Source organism: Tachysurus fulvidraco, chromosome 25 (genome assembly GCF_022655615.1).
Source record: "Tachysurus fulvidraco isolate hzauxx_2018 chromosome 25, HZAU_PFXX_2.0, whole genome shotgun sequence".
Classification (NCBI taxonomy): Eukaryota; Metazoa; Chordata; class Actinopteri; order Siluriformes; family Bagridae; genus Tachysurus; species Tachysurus fulvidraco.
The window spans coordinates 10,887,528-10,909,091 of NC_062542.1; the positions used below are offsets into that span (position 1 = coordinate 10,887,528).

At 38.3% G+C, this 21,564-nt stretch overlaps 1 protein-coding gene across 13 annotated transcripts in view; it reads right to left on the bottom strand.

Annotated features, from left to right (window-relative positions):
* The window catches only part of LOC113657907 (C-C motif chemokine 2-like), a 22,577-nt gene extending 1,450 nt beyond the window's left edge, over positions 1–21,127 (bottom strand). The window contains exons 1-8 of one of the 13 annotated variants that reach the window (XM_047808890.1): positions 20,374–20,548; positions 18,314–18,422; positions 17,838–17,989; positions 15,895–15,987; positions 15,649–15,746; positions 10,717–13,422; positions 10,468–10,534; positions 9,923–10,275 (exon numbers count right to left, since the gene is read on the bottom strand). In XM_047808890.1, coding sequence (XP_047664846.1) covers positions 13,402–13,422; positions 15,649–15,746; positions 15,895–15,987; positions 17,838–17,989; positions 18,314–18,422; positions 20,374–20,443 — 543 coding nt within the window. In that variant the 5' untranslated portion in view covers positions 20,444–20,548 and the 3' untranslated portion in view covers positions 9,923–10,275; positions 10,468–10,534; positions 10,717–13,401. The other 12 variants (XM_047808887.1, XM_047808889.1, XM_047808888.1 and 9 more) reach the window with 12 other exon arrangements.
* Positions 21,128–21,564: the final 437 nt, after the last annotated feature.

The following is a 21,564-nucleotide window of genomic DNA, read 5'->3' on the forward strand; positions in this document are numbered from 1 at the left end:
GAGTTTCTGGTTAACATGACACATTTTACACCTTAGAACTTGCTTTCATTTCCATTTTATTTACACACTCAGCCCCCAACCCACAATTTGGTCAGAGAAAAAACAAAGGCGTGTATAGAACTGTGGTTTAGAAAGAATACACACTACTGTGTGTCACAGTGCATCTGAAAGGAAAATATGAGCTATGTGTCATTTGCCATTATGGACCACAATAGCCATTAGTATGGAGGCATATATTTATCGATCAATCATACCCAATACTTCAGACTGCAGAATTTGACCACTGGAATGTTCCAGAAATCTTCCTGCAATTAGATATTTTTTCCGGCAGGTACATTCGAAAGTGTATATATCAGTGGTCTAATTGGCTAATCAATAGATCATCAAAAAAATCCAAAAGAGCATCATCTTCTTATATCTTATATAAGTAGATGATGTAAGAATTAACAATGTGTGTGTGTGTGAGTGTGTGTGTATAGACAGGGTACATATGCAAATATTCATATTGTACAAGCATACATACAGACATACAGAAATTAACCTGAGTTCAGGATTAGACCCTGTGTGGCATAAACAGGGCGTGTATAGAACTGTGGCTTATCAAGAATCTGTCCACACAGAAGTGCTACTGTGTGTCACAGTGCATCAGAAAGGAAAATATGAGCAATGCATCATTTGCCATTATGGACCACAATGGCCATTAGTATGGGGGCATATATTTTACGATCAATCATACCCAATACTTCAGACTGCATAATATGACCACTGGAATGTTCCAGAAATGTTCCTGCAAGTAGACATTTTCCTGACAGATACATTTTAAAATATATATAAAATATGTGTGTGTGTGTGTGTGTGTGTGTGCGTGGATTAAATCTAGACCCTGTGTGACATCAACACTACATGCTGGGGACAACATGCTGTCCAGAAATATTATATAATGCAATAATGCTGTTACAAAAACCCAAATATATTTTGAAAGATAAAACTTATAGTACTCTATTGACTTGAATACTGTTTTTTAGAGTAAACATAGGTTTTGTTTCACCTTTTTTGTTGTCTGGAAATGTTTTGCAGAATTTTAACAAGTTATCTAAAACTGTAGTTATGACAATGTGGGTATAGTAATAAATATAATACTATTAATGAAAATCATCTGAAGAGGCAAACATATCACATTATATCATTATTGAACTGAATGAATGTCCTTCATTGAGATATGATTAAGGTCCAGTTGTCTATTAAACATTATAGGGCAATTATTACTCTACTAGTTGACCAGTTAAAATCAGCTCAACTTAATTCAACTAGTTAACTAGTTTTTGCCTAAAAACAGGTCTTGAATCAGTCTGTGTTTAGTAATTCAGGACAATCTGATTCAGAATATTGATATTTTAGGCCACTTATTTATTGCTCGGAAATACAGAATGTATTAAAATAAGAAATAAAGAAAGTATTATCAATTTTTTTTATTCATTATTTATTATTGTGTGCAGATTAAAAAACAACCTATCAGACATAAGCAACCAGTAAGAAAAAATTATTATTTTAAAACCAATGCTAAGACTGCTATAAAATGAAGCTAAACACTGTTGACGTTTAGTATAAGACTTCTTAACCTTTAAATATTAACTCTATTAACCCTGATGCAAAAACGAATGTGATGTTGACTGAATATGGATTTCATTATCAGTTTGGAAAGTAACCACTTGGACCACCCACTCACTTCATACAACCAAGAGCAGCCTACGTACACTTTCTCTCAATCAGTGAACAATTCTTTTTAATTACCTCCCCCATTCAAAGTTAGATGCTAAATAGTTTAGTCACGGAGTTATGTCAACTCCAAATTTACAGCAACACTTTTCTTTAAATTAAGAATGACCCTTACACTTACAGCTAGGATTTTAACAACACACTTACAGTATACCACTGCTTGACGTTATAGTATACAACTGTAGAGTCCCTTTTGAATCTGCCTCCAATCAAGATTCCTCATGAAGTCTCTGGGAGTATTTTTGCCTCTGGTTTGCTAATTCAGAATAAATCTATATTTATATTTAGATATACTGTATGTAAAGTTATTTGAAGTCCATTGTTAAAAGTGATGTGTGAATACAATTCTAATTGGAATGAATTAATCTCAACAAAAAGAGGAATTAGGATTTTAGCATTAATTTATCTTTATGAACTGTTATATCCTGGTCAGAGGCATTGTAGGTCCAGGGCATATCCTGGGCACACTAAGCATGAGGTAGAAACCGGGCCTTTTAGGATAGCCAAATAAAACGATTCAATTTGATTTCAGGAGATGGAAGGAATCTTAGGATCTGGAACGAAACCCACAGAGACACAGAGTGAACATGCAAAAGGCGGCAACTATAATACAAGATTAGGGTCAAATCAGGGACGCTGAAGCTTTGAAGAGGTAAAACTACCCACACAATAGGCACACACAGACTCACGATTCATTGTGCTGTAATGATTATAGAGACAACTGCCAGACAGATGATTCAGACCTCTACACCAAGCAGTGGTGGGATTCCTAATCAGAATTAACCACTGATCTTCCTCACCTACTCATGTTCATTAAGTTCTCATGAATGGAACTCTAAGGGTGACTACGCATGGTCTACCAACATGTAACGTTATTCATGTCAGGTATAATAATACTTATTATTCACATAAGTTCACTTTACTCACACACTGAATGGCTTTCTATAAACTTATTAAGACACATTTACATCAAGCTATGTATTATGTCATACTATTTTAAAATAGTGTTTTCTCTTTAACCCAATTAAATATAGATCTCTTAATGAGAGTTGTTTATCAGGATCGGAAGGGCGACGGAACCAGCAATTAAAAAGTTTTAAGAGCTTTTACTAATGACAAAGTTATTAGAGTCAGTGTTATATGAAGCTTCAAATGGGAGGTTTCAAACACTTATTTAATATTAATACTTGTTTATTTCTTTGGGGTCCTATATTAGGTTCGATTCCCAGGCGGGAAACCGACCCACCCACTGAGGGGTTAACTCTCAGTTCCGATCTCAAGTGCAGGTCAAATTTAGGTATGTCAGAAATGGTATATGGAGTAAAACCTGTGCCAATCTGATTGGATGGTTCTATGTGGTGACCCAAACAAAGAGCAACCACAGGACAACAACAACAACAACTTGTTTATATTAGAACTACTATTTGCGTTAGAAAACTTTGCAGGTATTTACAAGTGACATATGTTAGATTTCCATCAGTAGAAGGTGGGAGTAGGATTTAAAAAAACAAAATTGCCAACATTTTTACACTGAATCCTTAAAGTTATATGAAAGTTTCAATTTTCCATTGATGCAAAAGTTACCAGAAATTAACAGACTTTTTCCAGCGTAGTCTTACACAATATAAGATTTGTAGCATTGACTTCATCTAGTCTAAAATATTTACAGACCAAAAAAGTACCTTTTGTCTATGTCCTTTACTTTCTGCCTGCACTTCTTTCTCATCTGCCCTGCAATTTTTTCCACTGCTGGTTGACAGACACTCACAGCAGTGACGAGTGAATGCATTGCTCAAATGATAGATCTAGTCTATACTGCCACTATTGCACAGTTATGTCAGTGTGCTATTATTTCTCATCCTCCGGATCACTCTTCTGCTCGCTAGAAAATGACTGGACTGCTGTATAAAATGATCTTTATGTGAGATTGCCATGAAGCCTTTCAGTAAGATTGTCTAAAGATTAAAAAGTATACAGTATGCCCAGATGATTCTTTACAGTTTTTCTTTCTTATGCCTCAGGGAATATTTCTTATGTCATTGGTAAATCTCATTTCTCATTTATTTTAATTAGTTATGTTAGTGCTTGTTATTCATATTAATCATTAGTTGCTTCATTAATGATCTTAAAACAGACTCAAAGAAGAAACTGATACCCATTTCAGAGGTGCTAAAGAAAGAAATTTTCACTATGAGTATGGAAAATAACCGCTCTGGTCTCCCACTCACTTAATACAGTGACTACCCACAGAACAGCCCACACTTTCTCACCAAAACAATGAGCAGCTCCTTTTGTTTACCTGCCTTTTACTCTACAAGCGAATTAATGCAAACTCAGATGCTAATTTCTCAATGTCGTTGCTGTCCGTCAAAATCTGTGCTAAGGTTCACAATAACTTTCATTTCTAGCTTTTGTTTATTCTGTTTATGTATTACATATCGTGTCATCTGCATGGAAAATTCAAATTCGGCTGTCTCAATACACTCTACTTTAAACACTCTAAATACCACTTTATTAGGAACACTACACTGTACAGATATCTAAACAGCTGATCATGTGCCAGCGGCATAATGAAAGAAAAATCAAGACCTTCAGAATTAATAAAAGATCTGATCTCTGGGACTTTGATTGTGGCATAGATGCTGGGACCATATGGGCTCTCAAAACAAAACTGGATTGCAGGCTGGAAAATGAGCAGGTGATTTTTAAAATAATTAGCTGTCAGACTCGGGTATGACTATACCCAAGATTCCTGGCAAACAAAAGTGAAAAGCCCAACCACCTTGAGGATTAACCTTTTATTCATGCTGAGATGCTTTTCTGCTCAAAAACTGTATATATATATATATATATATATATATATATATATATATATATATATATATATATATATATATATATATTGTATTGTATTGTATATATTTTTTTCCCATCGATATACCCTCTTAGATTTCCTAAGGTTTTTGGGTACAGCTTCCCTGCGCTTCAGCTGCCCTGGCCTGCCCGGAGTTCAGCTACTGTCACACATCACTTAAATAATCGTCTTGTTCAACACAAACATCGCCTTTTATGAACACACCATGTACAATGTACATCTGATTATTTTGTCATGAATATGCATCAGATGAGACATAGCTTGAAAACCAGGATGTGTGCATTGTGGGTATGCTAGGGAATTCCCCATTGTACTAATCAATGCCTCCATCTACGCTAAAGCTTCCATGAGTGAAAACTCTACACAATGATAGCTCTCACACAGACCAAGCTTTTCTCCAAACCCACACACACACACACACACACACATAGGAATATTCTCAAACACTCCTGCACACACACAAAGGAACATTCTCAAACACATTCACACGCACACACCAACACATGCACACACATACATACTAAATAGCACAATGCTGAATTCAGCTGAAAATTGCACATTTTAATTCAGAGTAAATACATTCATTCTTTAAATACATTCAATGCGGAATACAGTGACTATGTCACTCAGCCTAAGCTGTCACAGTGATTAAACAATAAAACATTGCAGGTAATGATCATGCATAACAGATAAAAGATATCCTGATTCTGTTGAATGGTTTAGCTTGTGTTTAGAATGAACCACCTGTTGTAATCACTGTGGGCTCAGAAGCAGTAAACATGGCACTTGCTGTAGTCCTCCTTTTGTCCTCCACAAACTTCATGGCTTTAATAACCCAAGGCTTATTTGGATCTGCACAGACCTTACGTCCTTTCTCCGTTGTAAGCCTTTAAATGCACAAAAGCAAAAATAAAATAAAAAATTAGTTAACATAATACAAGGATATTTTATTTTGGGCGAAAGTAACATATAAGTCTTTTAGCTCCTGGCTCATTTGTACTTATCAATATGAAAGAATATGATTTAGTAACTATGATGAGTTACTCAGTAACTCCATTAAGTCTGCACATTGAGTTTAAGTAAAGAACCGCAGATACTATTAACTATTGCTTTTACAGATGCTATTAGCTGTTCAAACAGCATCAATAATATAAAACAAGTCAAATGCTTTCTTTCTACACAGTGTATAAATTCATAAACATAGAAGAAAGCATACTTACACAGCAGCTGTGATGTCACAGAGGCCTGATTTCTGCAGATAGTAACTTTTTGTTTTGAGGAGAGGAACAATTTTACTTGATATCTTGATGCAGGGACATGGATTAAGTGCTGTTCGGACAAAAACAAAAGAAAGGGAAAAAATTAGAAAATATTGTCACAAATAATAGAATTTCATCACAATCGACAACACGAAGGAAGAATAAAATGACAGAAAAAAGAACCACAGTTAATCTCCTTACATTGGCAGACGGTGGCTGTGAGCAGCACAGCAAACAGACACAACAGTGCAGTTCTCATGTCTTCACTCGTACCAGACCGATCAGTGAGACTCAATAAAGACCACCGAGTATTAATTTATACATCAAGGGGGACAGGAAAAAATGCTTCAGAGCTTCCTACCACAGTCACCCCTAGCAACCTCATTGCCCCCCACCCTCCCCCCCACCCCACACACATGTCTACTCTAAGATACAGAAGCTTGTCAGATGTCACTTCATTGGAACATTAGCAAATGGATTGTTTTATCAGTCCAACTTTCTGATAGAATCTTTTACGTGTGTGTGTATACGGTTTCACTATGAACACAACACTGAATCTGACTGACATTTAAAAATAATTATTTGTGACAGTAGTGTGACTTTGCTGTGTTTTGTGTGTGTTGGGGACCCCTGCAGTAGTAGGATTGTCTGACAGTTTTGCCCTTGTGGGGACATTAGACCAGTATTCACAAGGAAACAAAAATGGCAAATTTATTTCAAAAATAAAAAATCCCAAAATACTACATTTTGTTTACTAAGGTTATGTTTGGTTATATTTAACTGTAGATGATTATTAACTATAATAATAATTATATCACTGGAAAATCCTAAGGCATGTATATTCAGACAATGGGTATTGTGCGTGAGTGTTTGTGTGTGTGCGTGAGTGTTTGCATGTGTGTGTTTCCACTTGACCATTTCTCTGAAACAATCCACTATTCATAGGTGTGTTCAAAATGGAAAGTACCCAGCTGTATTCAGATGTATACACTGGCATTATTCTAAACATCATTGAGGCCCGAAAGCACAAATTTAGTGTGTAGTGAAATTAATAGGATTTTTTTTTACACCTTCTGAATATTTTAAACCTTGTAAAACTATGGCATAAATAGACAGATCTATAATGTGTCGTTTTTTGAAACAGGTATGAATTAACCTGTGTACATTTGTAAGCCTTGTGAAGCAGAGCTAGAGGAAGGAGGTTTCCTGTTGCTGGCTGTGGTTTTAGCTGCAAGATGACAGTAGTCGTGTGGTCACCTGCAGTACACGCAGGAAATGCACAAAGGGCTGGTGACGGGTAGAAGATACTTCCAGGTATAGGGCCTTGTTGTTCTAATAATTTTACCTCTGTACAATGTGAAACAAAATTCTTAGAAATACTAAAAACTTGTTTTCCTTGATTACTGCATGTCATATTATGCAGTCGTTCTGTTATAGATTAAGAAGTGACACTTCTTTAGCCCTGGTCACAAAATTAAAGTGACAAAAAAATAGTGTTTATTTTTGGAGAAATTTAGAAAAATACATCCTATCCAAAAGGCACAATGTATCACTGTATGTTGTGTCAGTTATTACAAGATTACATTGTGTAAATATTTTAGGCTCTTAATAATAAGGAGATTTGTACAAATTGTATTTGTGTCAAATTAACACTATCTATCTATCTATCTATCTATCTATCTATCTATCTATCTATCTATCTATCTATCTATCTATCTATCTATCTATCTATCTATCTATATATATATATATATATATATATATATATATATATGTGTGTGTGTGTCATCCTGCTTATTTTTTTTAGCAAAGATGATGGCTGAGGTTTGAAATCCTTATTTTATATACACCTTTTTACAGTGCCTTGCAAAAGTATTCATACCCACTGAACTTTTTTTACATGATACTTTACAACCACAAACAAAAATGTATTTTATTAGGATTTTATGTGATAGACCAACACAAAGTGGCACATAATTGTTATGTGGAAGGAAAATGATAAATGGTGTCCAAATTTTTTTTACAAAAAATATATACAGTATATATCTGAGAAGTGTGGCGTGCATTTGTATTCGGCCCCACTGAGTCAATACTTTGTAGAACCACCTTTCGCTGCAATTACAGCCGCAAGCCTTTTGGGGTATGTCTCTACCAGCTTTGCACATCTAGAGACTGAAGTTTTTGCCAATTCTTCTTTGCAAAATAGCTCAAGCTCAGTCAGATTGGATGGCAGGTGTCTGTGAACAGCGATTTTCAAGTCTCGCCACACAACTGGAAATTAGCTCTGGACTTTGACTGGGCCATTCTAACACATGAATATGCTTTGATCTAAACCAGTCCATTGTAGCTCTGGCTGTATGTTTAAGGTCATTGTCTTGCTGGAAGGTGAACCTCCACCCCAGTCTCAAGTCTTTTGCAGATTCTAACAGGTTTTCATCTACAGTAAGATGGCTCCATCCATCTTCCCATCAACTCTGTCCTTACTGAAGAAAATCATCCCCACAACATGATGGTGCCACCACCATGTTTCACACAGTGGATGGTCTGTTCAGGGTGATGTGCTGTGTTAGCTTTCCGCCACACATAACCTTTTGAAATTTGGCCAAAAAGTTCCATTTTGGTTTCATCTGACCAGAGCACCTTCGTCCACATGCTTGCTGTGTCCCCCACCTGGCTTGTCACAAACTGCAAACAGGATTTCTTATGACTTTCTTTCAACAATGGCTTTCTTCTTGCCACTCTTCCATATTTGTGGAGTGCACGACTAATAGTTTTCCTGTGGACAGATTTTCCCACCTGAGCTGTGGATCTCTGCAGCTCCTCCAGAGTTACCATGGGCCTCTTGGCTGCTTCTTTGATTAATGTTCTCCTTGCACGGCCTGTCAGTTTAGGTCAGGGGTCGGCGACCTTAAACATTCAAAGAGCCATTTGTATCCATTTCCCACAGAAAAAAAAACAACACAGGGAGCCACAAAACCCATTTGACATCTAAAATGAAGATATGAAGACACTGCATATATCGTGTTTTACCTTTATGGATAGTATAGAAAAAAACTTTAGTGTGTTGCATTTATGAAATCAATGAACTGCTACTAAGTAAACGAAATTTTTACTTCTGCAAGCAAACAAAAATATTTTGAATAGTTTGAACTAACCTTAACAAAAAGACGCTGGGTTGAAAGTTAATTTCAAATAAAATGTTCAATGTATGATTGAGTCATCTTTGTATTCATGACCAGGGCTCTCTTGTTTCATTGGTTGTTATGTTAAATCTTTTCCAGCTAGTGCTATTTTCTGATTGGCTGTTGTGTAGCCTCTTTTTTTGATCGGCTGATAAGTGTCAGGCTCGACTATGAACCGAGATGCGCTTGATTCCTCCCTGTTTCCATAGAGACAGCGGTGCGGACTGATACATTTTTGTGGCATATTAAATGTAGGATAAATATGCATGACGTCTAAATTTTAACTTGCCGGCTGCAGCAAACCGAAGATGCGTCTGCTTCCATAAGTCGGCAGTTATGACGCACAGTTTATTTTAATGTTACAAGAGCATCAAAATCTTAGAATTTAGGATTACATTTTAAAAAAACAAATAAAATAAAATACATTTAAATTAAATATTTATTTTCCAAATCTACAGGGAGCTGCAGCAGAGGGATGAAAGAGCCACTTGCGGCTCCGGAGCCGCGGGTTGCCGACCCCTGGTTTAGGTGGACGGCCATGTCTTGGTAGGCTTGCAGTTGTGCCCTACTCTTTCCATTTCCAGATGATGGATTGTACAGTGCTCAATGAGATGTTCAAGGCTTGGTATATTTATTTAAAACCTAACCCTGTTTTAAACTTCTCCACAACTTTATCCCTGACCTGTCTGGTGTGTTGTTTGGTTCTCATGATTCTGTTTGTTCACTAATGTTCTCTAACACACATCTGAAGGCTTCACAGAACAGCTGTATTTACAGTATACTGAGATTAAATTACACATAGGTGCACTCTATTTACTAATTAGGCAATTGGTTTCACTGGATTTTAGTTAGGGGTATCAGAGTAAAGGGGTCTGAATACAAATGCACGCCACACTTTTCAGATATTTATTTGTAAAAAAAATCTTTCTGATGTTGTAGAGAAGAAAACCACTTTAGCATGCCCCATTAGCAACATGCAAGGACAAGGACAGATAATTGTTCATGGTTACCCCAAATTTGCAAGCAGTGGCCACTTGAGAGACCAGATTGTTGTGTAAGGATATTGCAAGATCCTGACCTGTGGATAATTCACCTGGGATAACCAACAGTTCAGTTTTAATTGATATTTGAGCCATCATCCATGATGATATGTCCGGCAGATGTGCTGAGATCCAAGCAGAAGCTGTGTAATCAGGGAGGGAAGAAGAAGAAGTTGTGAGTCATTAGCATAGTAGTGGTAAGAGAACCCATGTGAGGATATAACTTTTCTAAGAGTGGGATTATAGAGGCAGAAAAGAAGAGGACCAAGTACTGAGCCCTGTGGAACACCAGTGGAGAGTCTTTGTAGAGTACATGTCAATCTCCTCCAAGTTACCTGATATGAGCGTCCATCCAGGTAGGAAGTAAACCATTCCAATGATGCTCCATGAATTCCAAGTCTCCTGAGGGTGGACAAGAGAGTCTTGTGGTTGACTGTATCAAATGCATTCAACAACAACAACAACTTATTTATATCTTTGAAAATACTTCCTTTGTTTTCTGCCTGCAATTCTTTACTATCTACCCTGCACATAAAAGATATCCTGATTCTGTTAAATGGTTTAGCTTATGTTGAATGCACCACCTGTTGTAATCACTGTGGGCTCAGAAGCAGTAGACATGGCACTTGCTGTAGAAGAACCAGTCCTCCCTTTGTCCTCCACAAACTGCATGGTTTATGTTTCAAGAACCGGAACAATATTTTACTTGATATGTTGGTGCAGGCAAATGTCTTATTAAGTGCTGTTTGGACAAAAACAAAGAAAAAATGAGAAAATATTGTCACAAATAATTTAGTTTCATCATGATAGAAAAAAAGGAAGGAAGAATAAAAGGACAGAAAAAATTAACCACAGTTAATCCCCTTACATTGTCAGACGGTGGCTGTGATTAGCACAGCAAACAGACACAACAGTGCAGTTCTCATGTCTTCACCCATACCAGACCGATCAGTGAGACTCAATAAAGACCACAGAGTATTAAATTATACATTAGGGGAACAGGAAAAAATTCTTCAGAGCTTCCTACCACAGTCACCCCTAGCAACCTCATTGGTGTCTAAAAACCCTGTGACAAATGTACATTTACTTTTACAGCAATTGGCAGAGGCCCTTATCCAGAGTGACATACAAAAGTGCTGTGATGTGAGCAATGAATACATTTATACTGGTTCAATAGGTTACAGACTTAGGATACCATCAACCTACTACCTACTACCATCAAGCGACTTTTTTTTAAATTCTTTTAAGAATACATAAAGCAAACAGGGACAATAATTGTTGTTTATGTCTTACATAAAGTGTTACTGTAAGTTTCAAGATATTCAGTGACTCAGCTGTTCGAGCATCTGGGGGAAGTTCATTCCACCACCTCGTTGCAAGAACAGGAAAGAGTCATTGTGTTCATAGGTACACAGAGACTGAATCAGTACCTAAGCAGCCTATGTGGATAAAATTGGCTGAATACTTCTGATGTTGTAGAGGAGAAAACTACTTTAGCATGCCCCATTAGCAACATGCAAGGACAAGGACAGTTGATTGTCCACCGTTACCACAAGGTTGCAAGCAGTTGCTGCTTGAGAGACCATATTGTCTCTCTTTATTGCAAGATCCTGACCTATAACCAACTGTTCAGTTTTAACTGATATTTAAGCCATTTATGATGATATGTGTGGGGCACGGTGGCTTAGTGGTTAGCACGTTCGCCTCACACCTCCAGGGTTGGTTGGATAAAAGTGTGTGTGCCCTGCGATGGGTTGGCACTCCGTGCAGGGTGTATCCTGCCTTGATGCCCAAAGACGCCTGAGATAGGCACAGACTCCCCTTGACCCAAGGTAGTTCAGATAAAATGAAAATGAATGAATGAATGAATGAATGAATGATGATAGTTATGTCAATGTGCTATTACTTCTTCTTCTCCAGATCACTTATTCTGCTTTCTGGGAAATGACTGGACTGCTGTTTAGAATCGTGTCACATGGATAGCCTGAAGATTATTGTGGATTGTTTCGGTAAGATAGACTAAAGATTAAACATACTGATATATGCCCAGGTCTCCTACGTTCTTCAGTGGATAACTTGAGTATATGAATTAGAACTAAAAATTCTAAGATCCAAAGATCCTTATCAATACACTCAGTATTATTTTGTCTTACAGTAATACAGTAATTGTCCTTTTTAGGTATGATTTATCTTACAGGGGACATGGGGACATTCATTCACTCACACACACACACACACACACACACACACACACACACACACACACACACACACACACACACACGCACAAACACACATGCCAGGGAACATTCAATAACACAAGGCTGAATTCAGCTGAAATAGAAAAATAGATTCTGTGTTTCTCAGCCTGACTACCACAGTTAATAAACATTAAATATATTGCAGGCAATAATAACACAGCACAGATATTCTGATACTCAAATGGTTTAGTGTATGCTGTATGAACCACACACGGCTTCTTTGGATCTGCACAGACCGTACCTCCTTTCATCGTCATGAGTCTTTAAATGCACAAAAGTAAAAAAAAAAAAAAAATGTTAGCATATGACCAGGAGGCTTTATTTTAGGTGAAAGAGGAACTACAATACGTCAACCTCCTGACTCATTCATACATATTAACCTGAAGGCATACCTTTTAGTCACTACTATGTGTTAATCAGTAACTACAGTGATACTGATGCGGTGTCTCCTCCTCCCCAGTCTCAAGTCTTTTGCAGACTTTAACAGGTTTTCATCTAAGATTGCCCTGTATTTGGCTCCATCCATCTTACCATTGACTCTGACCAGCTTCCTGTCCCTGCTGAAGAAAAGCATCCCCACAACATGATGCTGCCACCACCATGTTTCACGGTGGGGATGGTGTGTTCAGGATGATGTGCTGTGTTAGGTTTCTGCCACCCACAACGTTTTGAATTTTGGCCAAAAACTTCCATTTTGGTTTCATCTGACCAGAGCACCTTCTTCCACATGCTTGCTGTGTCCCCCACATGGCTTGACCTAAACTGAAAACGGGCTTTCTTTCAACAATGGCTTTCTTCTTGCTGGTCTTTCATAAAGACCAGGTTTTTGGAGTGCACTAATAGTTGTCCTGTGGACAGATTCCCCCACCTGAGCTGTGGATCTCTGCAGCTCCTCCAGAGTTACCATGGGCCTCTTGGCTGCTTCTCTGATTAATGCTCTCCTTGCATGACTTGTCAGTTTAGGTAAGTGGTCGGCAACCCGCGGCTCCGGAGCCGCAAGTGGCTCTTTCATCCCTCTGCTGCGGCTCCCTGTACATTTGGAAAATAAATATTTAATTTAAATTTATTTTATTTTAGTTAGCTAGTATTTTTTAATGTCATTCTAAATTATAAGTTCATGATGCTCTTGTAACATTAAAATAAATCGTGTTTAATTTTTTTATCGCTGAAAATATGCGTCATAACTTGCGAAATACGACACACAGAAGCAGACGCATCTTTGGTTTGATTGGTGACAAGTTAAAAATTTTATGTCATGCAGGGCTGTCAAGTGTCACACATTGAGAGTGAGTCATGCATTTGGGTCTTTTGTCACGCTCTCCTGCCACACATTGTATTTCTCACGCAGAAAATCTTTTTGACTATTTATCATATATTTAATATGCCACAGCGCCCAAAATGTATTAGTCCGCACCGCTGTCTCTATTAGACCGGAGTTCTTAGTCGAGCCTGACACTTATCAGCCAATCAAAAAAAAAAGAGACTACAAAATAGCCAATCAGAAAATAGCACTAACTGGGAAAGATTTAATGCGTCTTTTTTTGTTAAGGTTAGTTCAATCTGTTAAAAATATTTTTGTTTGCCTGCAGAAATAAAATTGCGTTTACTCGGTAGCAGTTCATTGATTTCATGAATGCAACACACTACAGTTTTTTCTACACTTTCAATAAAGTTAAAAAACGATATACTGTATGCAGTGTTATCTTCATTTTATATGTCAAATGGTTATTGTGGCTCCCTGTGGTGTTTTTTCTGTGGGAAACAGGTCCAAATGGCTCTCTGAGTGTTTAAGGTTGCCGACCACTGGTTTAGGTGGACGGCCATGTCTTGGTAGGCTTGCAGTTGTGTCATACTCTTTCCATTTCTTGATGATGGATTGTACAGTGCTCTGTACAATCTAACCTAACCCTGTTATAAACTTCTCCACAACTTTATCCCTGACCTGTCTGGTGTGTTGTTTGGCCTTCATGATGCTGTTTGTTCACTAATGTTCTCTAACACACTTCTGAAGGCTTCACAGATCAGCTGTATTTATATTGAGATTAAATTACACATAGGTGCACTCTTTACTAATTAGGCAATTGGTTTTACTGGATTTTAGTTAGGGGTATCAGAGTAAAGGGGGCTGAATACAAATGCACGCCACACTTTTCAGATATTTATTTGTAGAAAAAATTTGGACACCATTTATAATTTTCATTCCACTTCACAATTATGTGCCACTTTCTTTCGGTCTATTTCATAAAATCCCAATAAAATAAATTTTTTCTTTGTGGTTGTAACAGGTCAAAATGTGGAAAACTTCAGTGGGTATGAATACTTTTGCAAGGCACTGCACTGTATATATTTGGAGCCTCCTGGTGGTCCAGCAGCAGGATCCGCACTCAGATAAAATGGGTGGGTTTCGTCAGAAGGGTATCTGGCATAAAAAAACCTGTGGCAAATTAACATATACTTTACAGCATTTGGCAAAAGCCCTTATCCCGAGTGACATACAAAAGTGCTTTGACTGGTTCACTAGGTTACAGACTTAGGATACCATCAACCTAAATCTCTGTTGGGAGCGACTTTTTTTTTTTTAAATTTTTTAAGAATACATAAAACAAACAGGGAAAATAATTGCTAGTTTATGTGTTACATAAAGAGGTACTGTAGATTTGAAGATTTCCAGTGACTGTTTGGGCATCTAGAGGAAGTTAATTTCACCACCTCATTGCCAGAACAGAAAAGAGTCATTGTGTTCGTGGGTAGACAGAGACTGAACCAGTACCTAAGCAGCCTGTGTGGATAAAAATGGCTGAATCCTTCTGATGTTGTAGAGAAGAAAACCACTTTAGCATGCCCCATTAGCAACATGCAAGGACAAGGACAGATAATTGTTCATGGTTACCCCAAGTTTGCAAGCAGTGGCCACTTGAGAGACCAGATTGTTGTGTAAGGATATTGCAAGATCCTGACCTGTGGATAATTCACCTGGGATAACCAACAGTTCAGTTTGAATTGATATTTGAGCCATCATACATGATGATATGTCCGGCAGATGTGCTGAGATCCAAGCAGAAGCTGTGTTATCAGGGAGGGAAGAAGAAGAAGTTGTGAGTCATTAGCATAGTAGTGGTAAGAGAACCCATGTGAGGATATAACTTTGCTAAGAGAGGGATTATAGAGGCAGAAAAGAAGAGGACCAAGTACTGAGCCCTGTGGAACACCAGTGGAGAGTCTTTGTAGAGTACATGTCAATCTCCTCCAAGTTACCTGATATGAGCGTCCTTCCAGGTAGGAAGTAAACCATTCCAATGATGCTCCATGAATTCCAAGTCTCCTGAGGGTGGACAAGAGAGTCTTGTGGTTGACTGTATCAAATGCATTCAACAACAACAACTTATTTATATCTTTGAAAATACTTCCTTTGTTTTCTGCCTGCAATTCTTTACTATCTACCCTGCATATAAAAGATATCCTGATTCTGTTAAATGGTTTAGCTTATGTTGAATGCACCACCTGTTGTAATCACTGTGGGCTCAGAAGCAGTAGACATGGCACTTGCTGTAGAAGAACCAGTCCTCCTTTTGTCCTCCACAAACTGCATGGTTTCTGTTTCGAGAACAGGAACAATATTTTACTTGATATGTTGGTGCAGGCAAATGTGTTATTAAGTGCTGTTTGGACAAAAACAAAGAAAAACTGAGAAAATATTGTCACAAATAATTTTGTTTCATCACGATTGAAAAAAGAAGGAAGAATAAAAGGACAGAAAAAAATTAACCACTGTTAATCTCCTTACATTGGCAGATGGTGGCTGTGATCTGCACAGCAAACAGACACAACAGTGCAGTTCTCATGTCTTCACTCGTACCAGACCGATAAGTGAGGCTCAATAAAGACCACCAAGTATTAATTTATACATTAGGGGGACAGAAAAAAAATCTTCAGAGCTTCCTACCACAGTCATCCCTAGCAACCTCACTGGTGTCTGGCATAAAAAACCCTGTGACAAATGTACATTTACTTTTACAGCAATTGGCAGAAGCCCTTATACAGAGTGATATACAAAAGTGTTTTGATGTCTCTATCAATGAATACATTTATACTGGTTCACTAGTTTACAGACTTAGGATACCATCAACCTAAAACTCTGTTGGGAGCAACTTTTTTTTTATTATTTTAAGAATACATTAAAAAAACAGGGAAAATAATTGATAGTTTATGTGGTACATAAAGAGTTACTGTAGATTTGAAGATATCCAGTGACTCAGCTGTTCGGGCATATGGAACAGACTCATTGTGTTCATAGGTAGACAGAGTCTGAACCAGTACCTAAGCAGCCTGTGTGGATAAAAATGGCTGAATCCTTCTGATGTTGTAGAGAAGAAAACTAAATAAGCATGCCCTTTAGCAACAGGCAAGAAGAAGGACAGTTGATTGTTCATGGTTACCCCAAGGTTGCAAGCAGTGGCCACTTGAGAGACAAGATTGTCATGTAAGGATATTGCAAGATCCTGACCTATAACCAACAGTTCAGTTTTAACTGATATTTGAGCCATCATCCATGATGATATGTCCGACAGACATGCTGAGGATATAACTTTGCTAAGAGAGTGACTATAGAGGAAGAATAGAAGAGGACCAAGTACTGAGCCCTGTGGGACACCAGTGGAGAGTAGGGCTGGGCGATAAAACATAATGATATGTATCATGATAGACACGTGATCGATAGCGATAAAAAATGTGCTCGATAAGACGTTCGATATTTTTTATTCTTTGTCAGAAGAAAACAGAAGTTTGCGAAGCAAGTTTGGTTGCATTAACGAAGGTGCTCACTCTCTGGTAACCTAGCAACTTGGGGGGTGACACTCTAACAGCCAATCATGTAACAGTATCATGTTTGGTTGCGCCGTATCGTCTGGTGCTGGATTCCTCTTCAGTAACCGGCGACTGATAAGCAGAAAATGAGCCGCAGCGAGCAAGGAAATTGAAAATAAAAGAGGAAAAGTCAGCTCACCAGTTTTTGGATATTATAACTAGGGCTGAAACGATTCCTTGAGTAACTCGATTACAAGAATTGTTCAAGGCAATCACTCTGCCTCGAAGTCACTTTTAATTCATTTTAAAGCTCACGTCACGTTCTTGTGCAATTATTGTGTGTGTGTGTGTGTGTGTGTGTGTGTGTGTGTGTGTGTGTGTGTGTGCGTGTGTGTGTGTGTGCGCGCGCGAACGCGCTTATGTAAAAGCGGAAGGAGACGCGAGGAGTTAGCGGTCTTCTGATTTGAGGGCGCATGCTAGTGCGGGCTGCAAAATGGAAGGGCGCGATAACAATGTCAATGAGCAAAGAGAAGAAACAAACAGGAGAAAACGACAGAAAATGTCCGTTTTGGGACACTATTAGAGCATATAAAAGATATCCTGATTCTGTTAAATGGTTTAGCTTATGTTGAATGCACCACCTGTTGTAATCACTGTGGGCTCAGAAGCAGTAAACATGGCACTTGCTGTAGTAGAAACAGTCCTCCTTTTGTCCTCCACAAACTTCATGGCTTTAATAACCCAAGGCTTATTTGGATCTGCACAGACCGTACGTCCTTTCTCCGTTTTGAGTCTTTAAAGGCACAAAAGCAAAAATAAAGTAAATAATTAGTTCACATATTACATGGAAATTTTATTTTAGTTGAAAGTAACATATAAGTCTTTTAGCTCCTGGCTCATTTGTACTTATCAATATAAAAGCATACGATTTATTAACTATGATGAGTTACTTAGTAACTCCATTAAGTTTGCACATTGAGTATAAGTAAAGAACCGCAGACACTATTAACTATCAGTAAGGGTAGTTTATCAAAAAGCATCAATAATATAAAAGAAGTCAAATGCTTTCTTTCTACACAGTGTACAAATGTATAAACATATAAGAAAGCATACTTACACAGCAGCTGTGATGTCACAGAGGGCTGATTTCTGCAGATAGTAACTTTTTGTTTTGAGGAGAGGAACAATTTTACTTGATATCTTGATGCAGGGACATGGATTAAGTGCTGTTCGGACAAAAACAAAAGAAAGGGAAAAAATTAGAAAATATTGTCACAAATAATAGAATTTCATCACAATCGACAACACGAAGGAAGAATAAAAGGACAGAAAAAAATGAACCACTGTTCACTCCTTACATTGGCAGATGGTGGCTGTGATTAGCACAGCAAACAGACACAACAGTGCAGTTCTCATGTCTTCACCCGTACCAGACCGATCAGTGAGACTCAATAAAGACCACCAAGTATTAATTCATACATTAGGGGGACAGAAAAAAAAGTCTTCAGAGCTTCCTACCACAGTCATCCCTAGCAACCTCATTGCCCCCCCCAACACACACACACACACACACACACACACACACACACACACACACACACACACACACACACACACGTCTACTCTAAGATACAGAAGCTTGTCAGATGTCACTTCATTGGAACATTAGCAAATGGTTTGTTTTATCAGCCCAACTTTCTGATAGAATCTTTTACATGTGTGTGTATACGGTTTCACTATGAACACAACACTGACTCTGACTGACACGACTGAATCTGACTGACATTTAAAAAGAATTATTTGTGAAAGTTGTGTGACTTTGCTATGTTTTGGGTTACAGACTTAGGATACCATCAACCTAAATCTCTGTTGGGAGCGGCTTTTTTTTCAGTGAGACTCAATAAAGACCACCAAGTATTAATTCATACATTAGGGGGACAGAAAAAAATTCTTCAGAGCTTCCTACCACAGTCATCCCTAATTCCTCCCCCGGTCCAAAGACATGCATGGTAGGTTGATTGGCATCTCTGGAAAATTGTCCGTAGTCTGTGAGTGAATGAGAGTGTGTGTGTGCCCTGCGATGGCACTCCGTCCAGGGTGTATCCTGCCTTGATGCCCAAAGACGAATGAGGTAGGCACAGGCTCCCCGTGACCCAAGGTAGTTCGGATAAAGCGGTAGAAAATGAATTAATGAATGATGATATGTCCGACAGACATGCTGAGGATATAACTTTGCTAAGAGAGTGATTATAGAGGAGGACCAAGTACTGAGCCCTGTGGGAACCAGTGGAAAGTCTGCGTAGAGTAGATGTCACTCCCCTTTATGTTACCTGATATGAGCGACTTTCTAGGTAGAAAGTAAATCATTCCCATGAAGTTCCATGAATTCCAAGACTTCTCAGGGTGGACAAGAGAGTCTTGTGGTTGACTGTATCAAATGCATTCAACAACAACAACTTATTTATTTCTTTGAAAATACTTCCTTTGCTTTCTGCCTGCAATTCTTTACTATCTACCTTGCTATTTGTTCCTCTGCCCTAGCTAGTTTACAGACACTCACAGCATCACTCAACTTATAGATCCAGACTACAACCACTTTTGCATAGTTACAGTATGTCAATGTGTTATTACTTCTTCTTCTCCAGATCACTTATTCTGCTTTCTGGGAAATGACTGGACTGCTGTTTAGAATCGTGTCACATGGATAGCCTGAAGATTATTGTGGATTGTTTCGGTAAGATAGACTAAAGATTAAACATACTGATATATGCCCAGGTCTCCTACGTTCTTCAGTGGATAACTTGAGTATATGAATTAGAACTAAAAATTCTAAGATCCAAAGATCCTTATCAATACACTCAGTATTATTTTGTCTTACAGTAATACAGTAATTGTCCTTTTTAGGTATGATTTCTCTTATAGGGGACATAGGGACATTCATTCACTCACACACACACACACACACACACACACACACACACACACACACACACACACACACACACACACACACACACACACACAAACACACATGCCAGGGAACATTCAATAACACAAGGTTGAATTCAGCTGACATAGAAAAATAGATTCTATGTTTCTCAGCCTGACTACCACAGTTAATAAACATTAAATATATTGCAGGCAATAGTAACACAGCACAGATATTCTGATACTCACATGGTTTAGTGTATGCTCTATGAACCACACACGGCTTCTTTGGATCTGCACAGACCGTACCTCCTTTCATCGTCGTGAGTCTTTAAATGCACAAAAGTAAAAAAAAAAAAAAAAGTTAGCATATGACCAGGAGGCTTTATTTTAGGTGAAAGAGGATGTACAATACGTCAACCTCCTGACTCATTCATACATATTAACCTGAAGGCATACCTTTTAGTCACTACTATGTGTTAATCAGTAACTACAGTGATACTGATGCAGTGTCTCCTCTTCCCCAGTCTCAAGTCTTTTGCAGACAGACTTTTCTGTCTTGCAAACAGGTTTTCATCTAAGATTGCCCTGTATTTGGCTCCATCCATCTTACCATTGACTCTGACCAGCTTCCTGTCCCTGCTGAAGAAAAGCATCCCCACAACATGATGCTGCCACCACCATGTTTCACGGTGGGGATGGTGTGTTCAGGATGATGTGCTGTGTTAGGTTTCTGCCACCCACAACGTTTTGAATTTTGGCCAAAAACTTCCATTTTGGTTTCATCTGACCAGAGCACCTTCTTCCACATGCTTGCTGTGTCCCCCACATGGCTTGACGCAAACTGCAAACTGGATTTCTTATGACTTTCTTTCAACAATGGCTTTCTTCTTGCCGGTCTTTCATAAAGACCAGGTTTTTGGACTGCACTAATAGTTGTCCTGTGGACAGATTCTTCCACCTGATCTGTGGATCTCTGCAGCTCCTCCAGAGTTACCATGGGCCTCTTGGCTGCTTCTCTGATTAATGCTCTCCTTGCATGACCTGTCAGTTTAGGTGGACGGCCATGTCTTGGTAGGCTTGCAGTTGTGTCATACTCTTTCTATCTCTTTATGATGGATTGTACAGTGCTCTGTGAGATGTTCAAGGCTTGGGATATTAATTTATATCCTAACTCTGTTTTAAACTTCTCCACAACTTTATCCCTGACCTGTCTGGTGTGTTGTTTGGCCTTCATGATGCTGTTTGTTCACTAACGTTCTCTAACACCCTTCTGAAGGCTTCACAGAACAGCTGTATTTATATTGAGATTAAATTACACATAGGTGCACTCTTTACTAATTAGGCAATTGGTTTCGCTGGATTTTAGTTAGGGGTATCAGAGTAAAGGGGGCTGAATACAAATGCACGCCACACTTTTCAGATATTTATTTGTAGAAA